This window comes from Bombus terrestris, chromosome 13 (genome assembly GCF_910591885.1).
Source record: "Bombus terrestris chromosome 13, iyBomTerr1.2, whole genome shotgun sequence".
In the NCBI taxonomy this organism is placed as follows: Eukaryota; Metazoa; Arthropoda; class Insecta; order Hymenoptera; family Apidae; genus Bombus; species Bombus terrestris.
Genome location: NC_063281.1, coordinates 8,570,884 through 8,589,628, shown reverse-complemented (window position 1 = coordinate 8,589,628; position 18,745 = coordinate 8,570,884). Strand labels below are relative to the sequence as shown.

General features: G+C 35.7%; 2 protein-coding genes and 1 long non-coding RNA gene across 25 annotated transcripts; 1 reads left to right on the top strand and 2 right to left on the bottom strand.

Annotated features, from left to right (window-relative positions):
- Positions 1–1,625: 1,625 nt before the first annotated feature.
- On the bottom strand, positions 1,626–8,633 carry LOC125386211. Its single transcript, XR_007226188.1, has 3 exons — positions 8,001–8,633; positions 7,847–7,914; positions 1,626–7,374 (listed from the first exon to the last, which is right to left on the bottom strand). It is a non-coding gene; the product is annotated as an uncharacterized LOC125386211 (long non-coding RNA).
- Positions 8,634–11,214: 2,581 nt separating this feature from the next.
- On the top strand, positions 11,215–14,071 carry LOC100650415 (DNA helicase MCM9). The gene is made up of 12 exons (XM_020866262.2): positions 11,215–11,398; positions 11,458–11,599; positions 11,679–11,840; positions 11,911–12,036; positions 12,110–12,216; positions 12,301–12,514; positions 12,611–12,686; positions 12,756–12,913; positions 12,999–13,378; positions 13,449–13,658; positions 13,725–13,879; positions 13,982–14,071. The coding sequence occupies exons 1-12, from the start codon at positions 11,304–11,306 to the stop codon at positions 14,032–14,034; spliced, it is 1,878 nt and encodes a 625-aa protein (XP_020721921.2). The 5' UTR covers positions 11,215–11,303; the 3' UTR covers positions 14,035–14,071.
- Positions 12,691–18,010, bottom strand: LOC100650781 (secretory carrier-associated membrane protein 5A). 23 transcript variants are annotated; one of them, XM_048411498.1, is made up of 11 exons: positions 17,778–18,009; positions 17,037–17,306; positions 16,890–16,953; positions 16,679–16,807; positions 16,448–16,604; positions 16,277–16,378; positions 16,073–16,199; positions 15,463–15,662; positions 15,117–15,150; positions 13,822–14,933; positions 12,691–13,344 (listed from the first exon to the last, which is right to left on the bottom strand). In XM_048411498.1, exons 1-8 carry the CDS (start codon positions 17,832–17,834, stop codon positions 15,498–15,500), a joined length of 1,071 nt encoding a protein of 356 aa, XP_048267455.1. In that variant the 5' UTR covers positions 17,835–18,009; the 3' UTR covers positions 12,691–13,344; positions 13,822–14,933; positions 15,117–15,150; positions 15,463–15,497. The 23 variants fall into 23 exon arrangements, with proteins under 23 accessions (XP_048267455.1, XP_048267449.1, XP_048267448.1 ...); XM_048411492.1 differs by having other exon boundaries at positions 12,691–12,905; positions 12,982–13,344; positions 13,822–15,662; XM_048411491.1 differs by having other exon boundaries at positions 12,691–12,902; positions 12,982–13,344; positions 13,822–15,662.
- Positions 18,011–18,745: the final 735 nt, after the last annotated feature.

Genomic DNA, 18,745 nt, shown 5'->3' with positions numbered 1-18,745 from the left:
ACGAGGAAGCGCGTAAGGTGATATTCCTGAATGGCACGGCCGGAAGCCGAAACCGGGCCGCATAAAGGAGGATATACAACGGGGGCGAGTCGCTGGTGGTTCACAAGCGTGCGGGCGCGCGCCCGCACGCACATACACATAGTCGCCTGACGAACTGATGCAGGATACACGGGAACGAACCAGCATAGCGCATCCGGTGTACTCTGGTAATGAAATACAGTAACATTATATCCGCGATATTCATCCGCGACGTGGTGTGCGGTTTGTTATTACATAGGCGAACGTGTGTGTTTGGCACACCACTGTCGACGGAGGAATACGTGTTCAAGGGTATCGCGTGGCATCTGGATTAATCTGAAGAAGCCTTGAAGTGATTATCGTTAAAAGGAGAACTCACAGGAAATTTTGAAAGCTGTATGCATTTCGCGAGTATATCCGGGACCACCCACGGGTTAGCCATTTTATAGCGGTATCGTTGATTGAGTGAAACATATGGTGGAAATCGTTGATTTGGTGAATCATGGTACGGTAGTGCTGTCATGGTCATGGGTTATAATTTTATGTGAACTGTCGTAGAGAAAGGTACAATGGCTCGCGAAAGTATTTAGAGTTTTACTTCTACTTACCGTAGGAAACTTTTGTATGTACATCTGGATGTGGAATGTTTTGGAACTTCAAATTCCAATGTTCCAATTCACGATGTTTTGTAAGGAACTGGTAGTATTACTTTATTTCTGTAGATTTAACACAAATATATAAGTTATAAATCGTCTGATTATTTTAATCTTACTGTTGTTTCATCAAGCAAAGAGACACTTGACGTTTCAAGGGTAACTTTTCCCCGAACGTAAATAATTGCTCGATGATGAAAAAGCATAATTGGTTCGATAATGATCCAAAGAATGCTGGAGAATTAACATAAAATTGTAAAATCTATATTGTCTATATAATCATGTTGTCTGTGCAACCTACAACTTGTAATTTGTCAATTCCAGTAAATTATGGTGTTGTGTTATACAAGAGGGAGCGGAGATTCGTTCCACGAAAGTAATTCCAAGAACCGATAGTCAACATGTCACTATTGTAATTGATGTTTCACGTTTAAGTCGAATATATGAGTTTCCTCTAGGGACTCGAAAGGTAGATCGTATTCTGAAATTTCGTGATAGGTGGTCCGGACGTAACTAGGATGAGGTATCGTTACAGGTAGTAGTCGTTAGAATTTCTTCGTGAAATCTCCGTTTCGTAATTGCGCAGCAGCGCTATATCGAAGCAACTTTTACGACGTCCATTACATTTTCCTTCCTTTTCTTTATTCGATAGATACAAGAGAAAAAGAATGAATAGGTTTAGCCGAATGCATCGTCGTACAACTTTCGAACAATATCCACTTGCACGCAAGCGGCGGGCCATACGGAAGCGCCATAAAGCTAATGATCCCTAAGTGATCCGTACCACGACGACATGATGACTGTTGTGTTAGGGAGGATGGGATTACAACCGAATAGAACGGAACGAGATGGAACATCCCATCATTATCCAATGATCTACGTCTCTTTAGTGACATGCATGCCACACCTCTTTGCATGTAGCTGTCAGAAACTATACGATTTCTCCCCGATCGACCGAATACGATGAAACGAATCCAAGTTAATCTAATGCTAATCTTGTTTCGAATTATATTTTTCCACAGCAAAATCCCCGATAAGTTCATCGATTTTTCCAATATGCAAAGTGTGCAACATGGACAATATCACGTATGGTCTATTTTTTCTTTCGCCATAAGAAAATTGTTTGAGAATGCAGTTATAATTTAACCGTAATATCGAATATCCACCTTTCGCATTTCATCACACGGTTTTACGTTATCGTCCACCACTTGTCTCAAAGGAATTTCATGTTTCTTGAATATAACGATCCAAAGACGAATCCAAACTGGAAGCTCGCTTTGCCAAGCGGTTCCAATGCCGTATCAGTATGTTTGCCGTCTAAGCCACTGTACACCGCAAGATTGTGCTTGGCTATTCATCAGGCTCTATATCCGGTGTATAGGATAGCCACCTGTATCTCGCTAAACGGGATTTACACTGTTATAGATCATCAAGTGCGTGATCGAATGACCCTTACACGCCTGCATTCTACGAAAGAAACAATTAGCATCGGCACGATGATTGGACGGCTTAGGTATGTGGTCAGAGAGAGATAAATCATGTGGAAATTGTTTGGAATAAATTAGAAATTATATTTTAGGCTTCGCAGTTGGTTTGGCTAGTGTTCGTGGTGATTGTACACGTTAACGCTGGAACCATCGATTTATCTTATTCGACAAAAAAATGTTGAAACTATGAAATCGACGTGTGTTACCTGTAATTCATAACTTGTCGCTTTATTAATAGATAAATTATTAAATAAAAAAGATCGGTTTGTAAAAGTCGTTTAATATAAATTCACCTTAACTAATACAGAGGAAATGAGAAATTAAACAGCCGTATTTACGAAATGTGGAAATTTTCACAACGGAAGTGCAGTTTCCGCATTGTTATTTATCCGCGTTTCCGCCGGAAACGAAATATTATCAATACGTACAAAACATAATAAATTATTACGCCGTATTTCGTTGCCTGGTTGGACATCCATACAAATTTCGACGCCGCAATCGCGGATGCTCTTTGTCGCGCGAATCGGCAAATTACATAGATTGGATTGTTATCGAGCATCGACAAACTTCATCACGATGATCGTTGCGTCGTTTTAAGCGTAATACCGCATTTACGGCCGGCGTTAATCTCGCGAGGATCGTTCGATTGGAAAAAGCCGCCTCCCAATCGCTATTATTCCCTTCTCTCCCCTCTCTTGTTCATCGAATCACCGGATAAGAACATAACGATCCTCCCACTCGGAGGTTACATTCAAACACGGGATCCTCTCGACGTATACGTCCGGAAGGGAGACAGAAACTATAAGAGAAGAAGGAAAGATGAGGTCTCGAGAGAAAAGGATCGAACGTTGAAACTCTCCCTTTCTCTTGTCTCCTTAACAATGAAACACCGTTTTCAATTGCGTCGTCGAGGACGAACAAAGAATTGCTCATTACGTAACGAGGTATCGATCCGTTTAACGATCACCCTCCTCTGTTAGGATGTTCAGTTTGAAATCTCGGCTCGTGGTTATATATCTCTCCCGCGATGTCAGAAATATAAATGTCAAGGAAACGCCGCGAGATAGAAGGCCGGTCGGCTTAAAAGCGATGTCACAAAGCGAACGCCGATCAACAACGTGTTGCAGAGTCACTGTACAGCCATAACTCATGATCCCAGGCGACTTTGGTTGCCCGGAGTCATCGGCCTCGCGAGAAGAATCGCTCGACCCCCTGCGGATAATTTATGGGGTGCAACCCTGCTTCGATAGCTGGCTTGTTCAATTTTTAAACGACCGCCACACCGACATTATATACGGTTTCAGCGAGCACCTATCGGCCTAGATTTTTCAGCTGACGCGAAACATCGCGAATAGAGGATTCGTTGGAGGGCGAAAGAGATAAGAGATCTGTCTTACGGCCATGAATTGTGGACATCATTTTTTTACGATCGTTTCACTTAGACAGGGGCAAGATATATGAGCGGAGACAGAATTTCGTAATTAGATCTATTATGGAAGTTATAGCGATAGTTTATTCGAGATTGTAAAAGGTACACGACGTTAAATTCTGGAAAAAGGCAATAACCGTAAAATAGTATAAAACTGGTAAATTACTCTTTTTTCCTTTTATCTGAAAAATAATATTGCATTTGAATTTCATACAGTATTCTCTGTAACACTTATTCTGCACGATTTTATTTCCAACCGATTGGACATTGATTTTAACAGATACTATATCTTAAATTTAGCTTAAAATCTATTTTATTTATGGTTATATATCTTCTTGCGGTGAATGAACTCATTGAAGTAATTGTATACCTATGCAATGAAATTAAGAAATGTACAAAAAGTGGAGTAGATCGCGTCGAATCATATGACGCGTGCAATATATTACCATTTGTAACATTTTCTCGTTCTAATTCAACAGAGAAATATATAACTGCTGAAAAAAGTGAATAACATTTTCCTGTCTTTAAATAAAACATAGAGAACGTAGTGAGCAATAAAAGCAATTTTCTACAAATTGATTGCCACAAATTGATTGCTCAACAGCCATCTCCACTTACTATCTCTCACCAGAGTAATATCCCGGTCCATTTGAAAAGTGTTCGAAAATTGACAGGCTAATTGACAGACGACTGTCGTAAAAATTCTGAAGAAAGGAAGGAGAATCGATAGATGCATTAATAACGAAAGACAGCCAATTGAATTATTATACCAGGCGACAAATGTACAACAGGGAGTTCAGAGGGATCTCTTTAAGAGGGTTTCAGTCTGAAATATATCGCGCCGAGTCTTGGGCGGGAAATTTAGAAGGGAGCAGTTTAATATACTGTGTCGTCTGCGTGCTCAAAATGGAAATTTATTCTCATTCTAACGATGCCGCGTAGCAGGAAATATTGTTCATCGTTTCGAAGCATTATGTACCGTTAAAGGTGAACGTCTATTTTTCATACCAGCGGCTAGAATCTACGTTCAGCGTGACAGGGACAAAGCAAGATGGATGAAAATGAAGTTCTCCTACTGAATTTACATCTTCCACGGATAACGATATACATACGTTACGTGGTCATCGCGTGTCCTTCTTTCCCATAACGAAGATATGATCGCGTTTAGCATACCTTTTTCATAAACCTTCGTTATAAGTCTCTCCACCATGATTGTCTTCGATGTGTATAGTCTCCTCTATGAATCTCTCCTGTTAATAGCTCATCAAAATTTGATTGCGAGAGGCATAGTTCTTCGCTGGAAGAAACACCAAATAAGGATGCCCCTGTGTATAAATATTTCATCGACTCGTATTAAGTCGCTTTGAACGCGAACATACGAAGGTTAGTGGCTTGTTTGAACCACGCATAAATCAACCTCTCCTCTCCTGGGTGAATGTTGCGCTAACAACGGTTTGCTCTCGTAAATTGAGAAATGGTTAAGAGGGGAAAGAAACGAGCATTCCTCGCGTGGAGCAAAATCAACCGGGATAATATCATTGTTACGAAATCAAATAATGATTTATGAACCGACCCGGCTATCTTTCTTCGAAAATACCGGCCTATGGTTTCTGGGGAGTTGTCCTAAATTCTAAATGAAAGTCGAACGTAGAGAACAACTTTTAGAGCTTTCTATCATGAGGAATTTTCTATCGTACGGTTAATGATTTCGATATTTGATATTAGATTCTGTTAGGAGAAAAGAGGCTGGAAATAAATAGTTCAAAATTGGGATTTATTTGAGAAAATGAGAGAAACAATGTATTGGATATGATGTTGTATTTGTTCAAGCATTATTCGTAACCATCGCTAATGGCATCTGCCAAGCGCTTTCGAACCCAGCTACGACGTCAGCCTATAAAACGCTGTCTTATATCTTTATTACCCCGTCTAAAGAACCCCTGCTATGCTGTGGCTCACGTTCGACAGCTCGTGTAGATATTTCGGCAATTTATGTAGAAACTGGGGAGGTCTGGAAGAAGGGAAGTCCACACGATCGAGTAGTTCGTTCATGGCTATACTTAATACCTTTATTTATAGCCATTATGATAAACTAGAACGACTCATGTAACTTACCACCCTCTTTGCGAACAGTTCATTATGTCAGACGTAAAAGAATTAGGTAATGATACTTGAAACGCCACAAAAAATGACGTAATTTTTCGCAAACGCTATACATCACCGATAATAAATGAATAGACACTAGAGTTACGAAGATTCTTTGCTTTTTCAATTACTAAAAACATGCATAAACTTTGGCAAAATTATTATTGACATTCATTCAGGTAGAAACATGATTAAGCATCGTATAATCTCGATTGTCATAATATCAATTAACGAAACGATCTATTTTTGGATGATCAATTAATGAACAATTCGAGGATGAAATCTCATAAGAAAAACTGGTAAAAACAAGAATAGAAACTTTCCTATTTAAAATTAACACTAGTAATGAATTAGTCAGGCAATTAAACAACAACAAAATTTTAAAAATTATTTGTACCCTTGCAATTTCAATTAGTTTGCTAACATTCTTAGTTTCTTTATTTTCATTTCCATGTATCTACAGTACAATAGTATAAAAGTTAAATGCTCATGGAGGACTAGATTCCCGAATAGCTACATAAAACTAAAAAAAGCAACATGAAATGACGCGATGACCCTCTCCAGTGTATGTACTATAACAAACGACTCGGTCGAGCCGGTAAAAAGATCTCGTTAAAAGGATTGTAACGAGAGTTCCGGAACGGTGGTGAACACCTTGTACATGGAAGTCCATTACAGCCTGGAAACCACCCCTCCGCAATTGCTAGTTCGCCAGTTCGGCCAGTCGGTGCCGATAAAAAGCGCGCCTCCGCTCCGGAAGGAAGATCGCCCGTGAACGCTTTCATTGGACGAAATCGTGGTCATTGTCGTGGACATTAACCCGATTTCGTTGGCCGTCACTCGGCTAGACAAGGGTGGTTCGAAAGAGAAAGAAAAAGGAACCAGAAGGAACGACCAGGACCGTCAATACGATCTCTGACTAATAAAAAACAAAAAGGAAGAGAGAACGATCTTTCCACCGAGTGACTTCGACGATCCAACTAGCTAGATCAACGCTATCGATACGATGTATGAAGCTCGTGTATTACCTAGGGCAAAAGGCGTTAATAGTGAAAAACGAACGAAGGCAGAGAGAGAAAGAGAGAAAAGGAAGAAGAGGATAAAAAAGGAGAGGTTGAAAAATCAAAAGTGGTGTGGGAGGGCCTTTATACCAATGTGAAGGAATCCTGCGAATTGGGGCTATTGAGTACGGTGGCACTGGACGAACGTAATGCACAGCCAACTAGTATATGCCTTTCACGAGCGGTCACACCAAAAGACTCGTTCAGGACTACCCAAGCCTTTATCGTTATTGCACGTCCACCAGCAAGGGGTGATTATAGCAGAGCGCTGAAGGGGCTGGCTGGTGAGTTAGCCGCGTGTTTCCTGGCCGTTCGTCATTTTTAGTGGTCGGCACTCGTTCGCTCAGGTATTAAATTATATTTCACGAGGGTGATTAACGGTCCTGGGATGTATTATTAAACCGTAGGACCTCATACGACGTGGAATCCTTGCTGGACAAGATGGCACCAACCCCTCTCAGCTTCTCTTCGACGTTCTCTTTTTCTCGGATGTTGTCTCTTAGACGATCCCCTTTCTTGCCTCCTCTTACGCTCTTCTCGGAAAATGCTTTTTACCCTTCGATAGCGTGCTCACGAAATTACTAAAAAAAAAAGCTAGATGAACCAGCGGATTAGAAAATGAAGAAAAAATTGCGATTAAACGTATATGATGTTTATAAACGATTTGGAATATTTGATTTGTCCTTTCCTCGTTAGAGAAATATAATTATATTGCACTCGGACATTAGCCGCTGCTGCTCAAACACCTTTGAAAATGATTCTTCATCTACGTTATGCGTCCTTTACCGATTTAACGGATGGCCTGTCGCGAATGAAACGGTGACTCTTGAATAAATTAAATGAAATTTTACTGATTAAAGATCAGGCTCGACGAGGAACGTGCTTCGTCTCTAAACCATTCCCCGCGACGCAAAACGTGCTGTACCGTTTATTTCTGAAGTTATGCACACAATTATGAATTCACATGTCCCGGCTGGTTCGAATTTCAGAGGTTTTTGAATAATTAGCAACTCATTCGGCGTACGTTCATTGCGTTTAAATAGTAAAACGTACTTGTTAAAGGGGCGACAGAAATTCCATAAAGCGCACGATACTCGCAGCTTCACTCTAACTACTGCATCCTGTAAAATCATAAACATTGCGTGTCAATGTACAAAACCGTTCTCCACTTTACTCGCTGAAACGTATTTCTTTTTTTTTTAAGTACCTCGATCGTAATTCGCATTTTATCACGATATACGTGCCCCATTCATATCTATTAAGACATTTGCTGGAAATGAAATAAACCTGAAAAATTATTAGAAAACTATTAAAGATCTTTAAAAGTTATTATCTCGTTCGAAACTTTAAAGAAACTCATATAGATTCAATGTAATAAAAGCGTTATCAATTATGTATAATAAAATATAATGCTTCTATTTAATATATGCAATATTTTGATCAGTTTTATCATTCGCATTATTAAAATTTTAATTCAATCGAAATTAATTTAATTTAATTTAATATAATGTAATTTAATGCTTATATCCGAGGATTTTATTTTGCATGAATACAAAACTCTGAACGACTAATCATTTCAATGGTAGTTTCCATTAATTATAGCATTTTATATAGACCAGTAAATATCGTAACATTTAGAAATCGGAGTGTATGTGCATATCGTGATTGTTACTTATGGAAAAATTAAAGTACACCGATATGACGAGTTTCAGTAGCATGTTCCTGTCGCCACTACCAAACACACAACTTGCAGTAATTTCACCTGGAAACCTTCCACGGTTGCCTGCCGGTGACAACTTACATAGAATCGCACCCGCAGGAAATGCGGTGTACACACACGATCCTGTCGTCCACAATTTACACTTGTCCGAAATATTGACAAGGGAAATTTTACGTTTCGCAATATTTTCACCGGAAAAATTCGCAACTCTAACCAGACCGTACGCATCTAGGAAGAAATATTAATTCTAGTTTATTAAGAAACATGTGGAAAAATGGAATTTGGTGACGTCGTTTATAGCGAAGAATTGAGTTTCGAATTTTAGAAATTAGAATGTGCGAAAGGGAAGTGCATAGCCAATCTAAGTCTTTGATGCTGGGATATCTAGTTGCGTAGATCGCAACTCAATCAATTTTTCATGCAAACCAAAAACCAAATCCCGTTTGATCAAAATTCAAACAGTGCAAGACCGCTTCTTGAGAATAATCCTCAACGTTCCCAGAGGATATCCTATCTCGAAACTTCGCCTAGAACTTGACACCTCTGACATCCACACATACATAAGAAAACTGACACGCAGCACGTTCAAACGGAATGACAGCCCTTTAATCAAATGACATTAGGAATTACAATCTGCGTGAAATCCTTCAAAAGACGAACATAGCGTATCTCGTTTCCTTAAAACAACCACTAGATTAAAATTATTTTCAACGTATCTTATTTATTTTAATTTTAATGTCGAAATATTTTTGTAATCCCCATCTCTTCAATCTTCAAAACACGGTATAATAAAAATTCCGAGATATATTTTTTAAATAGTATCAATCATCCAACAAACGGTAAGTTTGAAACGCGTGAGTACAGGCGAATATTCAACTATAGCAAGGGATAATTCGAAGATTCGCGGAGAGTTATTCTATTTCCAGACGAGGCAAATTTTGATCGTGCGCCGGTTAATTATACGCAGCAACGTGTACAAACGTATACGTGTTACGCATACGGCTACTCTAATTGCATCGATTACTATCCTCGGCGACTGAATTCAACGAGTAATTTATAACTTAGAAAGAGGTCGTAAAGAGAGTAGTTACTAATGATATCGATATCAGACGTTATGTGCTTTATCTACGCTCTACTATTTGAAATATGGACGAACGATCTCCGTTTCAGATAAAACAGCTCGTGTTTAGAGGACGGACTTCCATGATTAAATTTACAATTCTCCTCAAAGTTAAATAAAATCTCTAGAGAATGTGATTCGTAAATTTCAACAAGGAATAAAGAACGGTTCAAAGTTGTTTTAAAAAGGAAATGAAAATTGTGTACGTTCTTTCTTGATACGATAAAAAAGAAAGGACACCTTTTACTTCCATAGGAATATATTTTACTTACAAGATTATACTTCTGTTTTAAACGCGCGATTAATGGAACGTCGAGGGTTTCCCGATGAAAGGTAGACACCGAAAAGGTTTTCACTGTTGCGGGACAAGTTTTACCGCAGGGTTCCGCGCGAAACCACAGGAACAGAATTACGAGATGGGTAGGAAGACGCGAAAATCGATTAATGGTTGAACTGCCATTGCGGTTTTACGACAAGAAATCGATATGGCTCCTTTATTAAATTGGCGCAAAGGATGAAGGAATTCAATGAACATAAAATTTTAGACGTTAGAATCACGGCTTTCGTAATTTTCGTAATTTCCAAAACAATTCAAGCTTCGTATACTGTATCTCACAAAACAGGATGGATATTGTTCTTATTTAATCTCCATCAAAAATATAAATTATCGTTAGTACTATTTTACACTTAAATGATCAGAAAAAATATGGCACAAGGGACAAAATCTTTAATTTGAGGAAATTTTGAATAAAGTTAAATTCCAATAGAAAATTCTATACACTTCTAAACATTAAATTTCTTATACTATATTAGAAAAAATATAATCTAAGAAAGTGCTACGAATGATAAAACCTTTGATTTAAGGAAATTGTAGATAAAATTGAAGTTTAATAAAGAATTTTGTCTGCTTCGAAACGTTAAGACATATTCATATACTTGTTAGGAATTGAAAATTCATAACAAAATCTTGTATTTGTAGAGGATGGTTGGTCGTGTGGTAGTTTAATGACGAGATTACTTGATATTAAAACCGTCAAATATATTTTAAAATAATTATAAATACAGAGAAACGACCGTAGATTGCTCGATACTGGTCGTTAAAAAAATGTTCGCTAGACGCTTGGTATTAACTGATTCGCTAAAGACTGTGTGTTGATCGCTAATAAAATCGCTCGAGATAGAGATTGAAAAAAACTGGTCACCTTACGATCGTGGTCCTTTATTTATACTGGTCGCGGGGGTACCGGTAAATTTCCATTCGCCTTTGTTAGACGATTAGCGGCAATATTGTTTTGCCTGGAGTTGGTTTATTATTACATTATTAACGATATTGGTACTCCGAGGCAAAACAACAGCGTGGCTCGAATAGTTCTCTAGCTCATGTGTCGCTATATATTTAAAAAGGAATATATTTGTAACACCTTTTCACTGAAGATTTTATTTTATTTAATTAAATGAATAGTATTATTAAGAGAAAATAATTGATTACATTAGTATTTACTATGCTATAGTAGTATGGAGACGATATACATTAAAAACAGAATAAAAGCACGTGTTGAGTGGAGAACACGTGACAAGCAGCTTCGGCGGGAAGTCAGTAGCGCAGTAAAAGCACGTGTGACATGATGTTTCTAACCTCAACTTCTATATTACACAAATAAAAGTTTAAAATGTTAGAAGAGTATTTATTGAAACATCACCTAGTGGAACTTCAAGAGATTTTAGATAACGCAGATCCTAGCTGCTACTACTCTATCTACATAAAGTGGGTATTTTACAATTGTATTTACTCTTCGTATAATACGAAGGATACTTTCCTTACAGCTTCGTATCGCTATTCGAGGATAATGCGGATGTAGCACAGAAAATTTTACGATATCCTAGATATTACTTACCATTCTGTGACGAATCAGCCGTGACGGTACAAGAAGAAATAGCAAAACCAGAACAAATTGTTAAAAAAAAGGTAATAATGGCCACTATATTAATTTTATTAAAATTTTAGTATTTTTAATCTATTATTTTAAGAATATATTTGACAATAGGTTCGTATCAGAGTCACTGCTGTGCCAGTCACACTGGACCAAGGACAAATTGGCCAATTAGTTTCAACAAGTGGCATCATTGTCAGGATCTCCCAACCAACAATATTAAAATCTGTTCAAAGAATGAATTGCAAAAAATGCAAACATGTTACTTTTATTAAAGTTAGTTGAATGTACTATATACATTTTGTAACATTTGTCAGCTGGTAACATAAATGCTATCTACTTCTAGTATGAATGGGAGAGACAGGCTTTTGAAGATATTACAGACTGTGAAGCATGTCATGCGCCAAAGCTCATAGCTCTGCCTGGTTCTGAGCTAGAGGATTCCTCAGATTACCAGGAAATAGGAGTCCAAGTATATTATCACTTTAATTTTATAGTTATCTCTTGCCGTGTTAATATCATTAACTTTCAATTCTCTTGATTAGGAAAAGGGTAAAATAGACTCGAATAGATCTTTGACGGAGGAACTGAGAATTATCTTGCTGGATGATTTAGTTGATAGATGTAGGCCAGGAGATCATGTTGAGATTAGGTGGATAAATTGGATACCATTTATATATGTTATACATAAAAACTACTCCTTTTAATTATAATATGTCATACACTTCATCTCTAGTGGTGTTGTGATAAGAATATGGGGTCCCTTAGAGGTCGGTGAACGTTTAGAAGCAACAACTATGATGCTAGCGAATAGCATTGTAGTACGACGCAAGATATCCGAGAGCTCTTCTTCACAAGAGATGAGAGACATTTTTAAGCGTTATTGGGAAAAGTATAGCGATAATCCTTTGCTTGGTAGAGACAATATTATCACATCTATTTGTCCACAGGTACCAATTTATTTACAATGTAAATGAACAAAAAAAAAGAATAATAGAATAGAAAATAGATATATATGGCACCATTTATACAAAAATTATTTCAAGCTCTATGGCATGTATACTGCAAAATTGGCGCTAGCTGTAGTTTTAGCTGGTGGCGTGCCAAAGTGTAACGAAAGCGGTAATTATGCATCACTTTTGTTTTTATTATCTCCTTAACATAAAATACAACCACATTAAACGAAACAAGGAACACGTGTACGAGGAGAACCTCATCTTCTTTTGGTTGGTGACCCTGGGACTGGCAAATCCCAGTTGCTTCGTGCAGCATCTCGTTTGGCTATAAGATCGGTTCTTACGACTGGTGTTGGATCGACTGCAGCTGGTCTCACAGCAACTGCTGTCAGAGTTAGTTAATATACACTATATCTTCTATTTTTTTTTAACAATTAATATCCATATCATTTTCTTCATACACGCATACATGTTACAGGATTCAGAGGGTTGGCATCTAGAAGCTGGAGCCCTAGTGTTAGCCGATGGAGGAGTCTGCTGCGTAGATGAGTTCACAACCATGAGTTCAGAAGACAGGACATCCGTTCACGAGGCTATGGAACAGCAAACGGTATCAATCGCCAAAGCTGGGTTAGTTAGTACGTTAAACTCAAGATGTTCAGTGATTGCAGCCATTAATCCAGTTGGGGGTCAGTTTACCAATGATGAAGAATGGGAAACGAATTTAGGTGATCCTCTTTTATCTCGTTTCGACTTAATCTTGCTTTTGAAAGACAATAGGAATGCAGGATGGGATCGGTTGACGTCCGACCACATTCTGAAGGCTGCTTACGAAAAGAAAGAGAACACTATTCAAACGTAATAAAAATTTATGCAGTCGATTGTTTTGTTATATACTAAATCATTAATTCAAGTGAATGTTTTACAGAGACTCGAAAAATCACATAGAACTTTTAAATACCGAAGACTTATGGAAAGAGGATACATTGCGAGAATACTTGGCTTACGTGCATTCTTTACAACCAAAATTAACAAAAGAAGCGGAAATGGTACTTCGAGCGACTTATCTTTATCACAGATCTCATCCAGATAGGAGGGAAGAAAGAACAACAGTTCGACTTTTGGACAGTCTTATTAGGTAACAAGAGACAAGACATTTAAAGCATTTTTTGTTTTAGACATTCAGCGTAACAATTTTCTCCAGATTAGCCGAAGGACACGCTAGATTGATGTACAGATCGAATATAGAAATTATGGATGCTATATTCGTAGCGAAATTAATCGGAACAGGATCTACGTACGAGATCAATCCTAGTTGTTCATTTCCAATAGATCCAATTGCAACGTATCGATCTGAAGGTGCGTTTGTATTTTTATAATGTATACTTTGTTTGTCAAATTGAAAGATAAGCTTATCTAATCATGGATCAAAATCGATGATTTATAATTCTGGAATTTTAGGTAAAATATTGTTGAGAACTATTGGTTTACAGAATCTGGAAAATTTATTATAAATATTTATTATATTAAATGGACAAATTTTTGTGCTAATCATTGGTGTGAAAGAGATCTCCTTTTTTATGAGCAAACTAAATTTTTATTTGTCACTTTTCTTTTTTTTGCTTCTTACATAAGTAAATGTACCAGCGCGTATTTATAAAATTTAAATAACATTTCTTTCTTACTTTTCTTTTTTTATACAAAACGAAGTATTTTATTGTTCATTGCTATACAATGAAGGTATGTAATAATTATTGCAATCAATTTAAACAGCGTTATATATGTAAAAATATATTTAAAGAGCACAATATCTCTGTTTGATTAAAGTCTCAGTACATAACAAAGATCCTTCAATCACTCTTTTCCTATATTTCCGAACATTTTTTACTTGACATAAACTTTCCAGTTCATTGAGACATTTAGATTACATCCAATTAAGTAACAGCAACGATATAAACCAATTTTCGTACTCTACAAATAATTTATCTATAATTAATAAATAATTAAACAATATGTAAAAGTAATATTCGTTTTCTTTTCAAAATATCCATTATGTATATATATTTATATATATAATATTTATATGTATATATAGTTTAAACTTTACAAAGTTATAGAATATTTTAAGGATCTAAGTAACAAGTACTTAATTTAAAGAAAGGCCATATAATGTATATTACACGATTTAAGGAATGTATAGGACGTTATTAAAGGTAGACAAAAGGATGGTTGCCTTATATTCCCCTACCATCGGTAGTTAAATTAACGTTTCGTAAAACAAGAAATTGAATTCTATACTCGTGGATACAACATATTTTCATGTTAAATTAAGTTATTTTGATTTTCAACACAATCGAACGCTTTCCATTTATATAAAGCCGCACATGATTACAACGTCTTGATTAAAGTGCCACTAAAATACAAAAGCTAGTAAATATGTTCATGTATATAGAAGCAATAATATAAGAATTAGTGATATGATTATTATTAGCTCGTTTCTTTACTAGATGTTAAATTATATTGTAACTCATTTTCAATCAATACAAACAAAAAGGATATACACATCATATATGTTTTAAATAATACACATACATACCCACATGATAACTGTGTTAATCCGATTTAAAATACTGTTATGGGGAATAAAGAAATACATAAATCGTTAAACACTTGCCAGGAGTAAATTTGTGATTATTCATTTGAGATCTTTCGATAAACGATACGAATCAATCATTTTTAGAAGAAAACGTGCATAACTAATTCTTCGAACGTACCAAGAAAAAAAGAAAAATGATTTTATGAATGAGTAGTATAATTTTCTTGTTTTCAATGCAAGAATAGAATCTTCTATGGAACATTACAATTTCGAATCCCGAGTAATGCACATTATTAAGATGATCTACACATACGATTTTGCTGAGTAGTAAAACGTCAGAGAGTACCTGAAGAATAAATCCTGAAGTGTTGTGAAATCACTTTAATAGCGTGGTTGATTAGCAGCGTTAGCCATTTGGGCGCGGACAGCAGTGGCGGCGACGTTACTTGCCGCATTTTGCACGTGTTCATTGCGCAAGAAAGTTGTGGCGAATTCTTGTTGTGCTTTCGAAACGCTCGCATCCGACGAGCGATATATGCGATGAATCTAGAGATCATATTTTTTTGATATTTTACTATTTGAAGATCATAAGTTAAAAACATGATAAAAACAAAAGACGATTTTCTTTTTTGATATGTTATCAATTCGATATCAAAAATGGCTTTACGTCTGATTTTGTACTCTCTTGAATATTTAAAAAACATTTATAACATCAGTTATATAAATCAATATTAGTGAAATATTGGTAAATAAATAAACTAAATTAATATTATTTGTAGATTTATCATTAAATCGTAGATTTATTCCTTTTCCAATTATTATATTTTGAAATGCTGTTTAATCATTATATTAAATAAATATTAAGAAATCAACAAAACTGGACTTATCATATTTTTCTTCTATGTTCTCCATTTGCAAAAATTATCTTTCAAAGCTGAAGAAATTTGGCACTATACCTTAGTTAATAATAGTAGATCTCCGCATGCAGCAAGTACGAAACAAAGAGCAATAAGGAGTAGTAAAAAGCCAAGGAATATTCCTTTAGCTGTGTTGTCGAACATCGTGATAGCAAGTATAATGCCACTGTGATAATAAAATGATTGAAACATTAACATATTATCTCTAGAATAAATCTGTATTTTTGGGAATTAAAATATTACCAAGTTCCTGAGCCAGGAATGCCTATGGCCTGAATCCCTGTGACGATTAATTGAAAGAAGAAGACGAAGAAAAATACCATGAAGTTAAAAGAGCTATCGTTTCTAAAAGAGGAAAAATATATTGAATAATAACGTTAATACTGAAACATTGATGTATGATTGATTACATACTTGAAAGCCTTGTATGCTGGTCTGAACCAGCATAAAAACGAGAAGGGGGTAAAAAGTATTAAATACAATATCCCAAGACCAAATGTTGAAAATGCTCCGGTACATAACAGTAGAATAAATCCGCCAATAACGTTTAGAATTAAAATACAGCCGTGAACTGTAATTTGAAATTATTTGTTATTTACTATACTATTTTATTCATTAAAATTAGATGCAATACATTAAACTTACACATCCATAAACGATATAGTTGTCTGACTACCTTCTGAAAATCTGTATGAATTTCCACATCGATATCTTGGTGAAAGCAAGGTTGGCAGCAGCATTTGTCAGGTAGAGGTGGCCAATTGTTCCTTTTTGCTTTGAAAATCAAGTATTTTCAATTGTTAAACAATAATAAAGGAAATATATTAAACATTGACTCATTATATTTTGGACTCACGATAGTATGGTGTATTCCTTATGTCTTCTTCTGTTCCTGCTTTCCATCCTGACTCTGATCTTTGCTAAAATTTCATAATTTTTTAAGACAAACTTAACACGATATTAAAATTCACTACAAAATATTATAGAACAAAACTTCATGTACATTTACATCTGAAGTGGGGGATAATGTGCTTCCCAGTGATGTATTCACTGTTTGCTGTGGAGTACGGGCATAATTAGTTGCAGGAGGTTCCTGATTTGAAGGTTGAAGTGTAGCTGGTTGCTGTGTAGCTCCAATACCTCCATAGATAGGAGGATTTGAAGCACCTCTGACTTGTGCAGTTCCTTGTGAACCTTGTTCCGCAAAAGGATTGTAATCTTCTAAACCCCTATTAGCTGGAGTAGAAGATACAGCCCTCCTTATCGCAGGATCCTATTTAAAAAAGTAATTGATTGTTAACTACTTCTTTTATATCGCAGTCAACCTTCACAAAGAAAGTTAAATATACTAACACTTAAAGAATGTGTATTTATAGAGGATGTCTATATATAGAGTCAACAGCAATTCAAAGAATTCCTTTATGGAATACATGTCTCTTTCACAATAAATTTGAAGCAGTAATTTTTTATTTATAAAACAATAAAAAATAATAACAATTGTATATATATAATAATCTGGGTATCATACTTAACATACATAATAAAACACGACTAAAAAATAAGGCATACAAATATCAAATAATTAAGATACTAATATCAAGACATAATAAAAGTCTTCCCCTACAGTCTTGGCAAAAAATAATAATAATTCGATAAAACATGTTTATTTCGATTTGACAGTTTTACAGGCAATATTGAACAAGATAGTGTGTGCCTCGGGTCTAGCCGCTAATGAAATACTCACTGAAAATGGATCATTGATATTCGGTTCCCCAAAAGGATTTTCGTCAAAGCCGGACATCTTAGCCACTGCTCACTGAAGCGTACTTCAATGCACCGTCAAAAATTAATAAGACTTTAATACACTGAAAATATTCTTATCTAAACTTGTCTATACTTGATGATCCATTGCGTTGCGGTTACCTATGGTATCGCCGGTACTTTAGCCATGTAGCATACTACAGATAAAGCAACTCCTGCCACGTCTATCGCAAACATGTTATGAACGATTCACACGTCATTTCGAAACATTATATCTAGTTTCCAAGATGTTAGTAACATAGTTATTTAACACCAATAACAATCACAGAATTAGAATAATTTCTTCAGCATAATACATATGAATCTTGTCTTTGAATTTCCATAACATTTCTAGTTATTTATTTTAATCCTTTAAAACAAAAAATTAACATAACAGAATGAGCAGTTCTCTGCTATATGAGGAACTTAGGCATTGAAGAGGACAGCCGTGTCAGCAGTATATGTTGTGATTCATAAAGAAATCAAAATACATATATACATGTATATTAATTAATATAAATGTAATTTAATTTGAATAACATTAAATCACTTAAAAAAATGAAGTAAAAAATGTTTTAACTAGGTATTATATTCATGCAAACATATAATGATAGATATTATTATTCAAGCAACTATATATAAGAACTATATAATATCAACCATATAATAGCAACAATATAATAACAACTATATCAACTATATGAACCAATTATTTCAGTACGTTTTTTTCAATTTATATCCTCAAAACCGATAGATTTCGAAAAATTTCTTCAACTTATTAATAATATATAAAAGGTAACTATCTATATAAACACAGAAATTTAAAAGAACTTTTACAAAACATTCACCTGTTTATAACGTGGTGATACAAAAAAAGTAAGATACGCTTAAGTATATAAAGTAAGTATACAA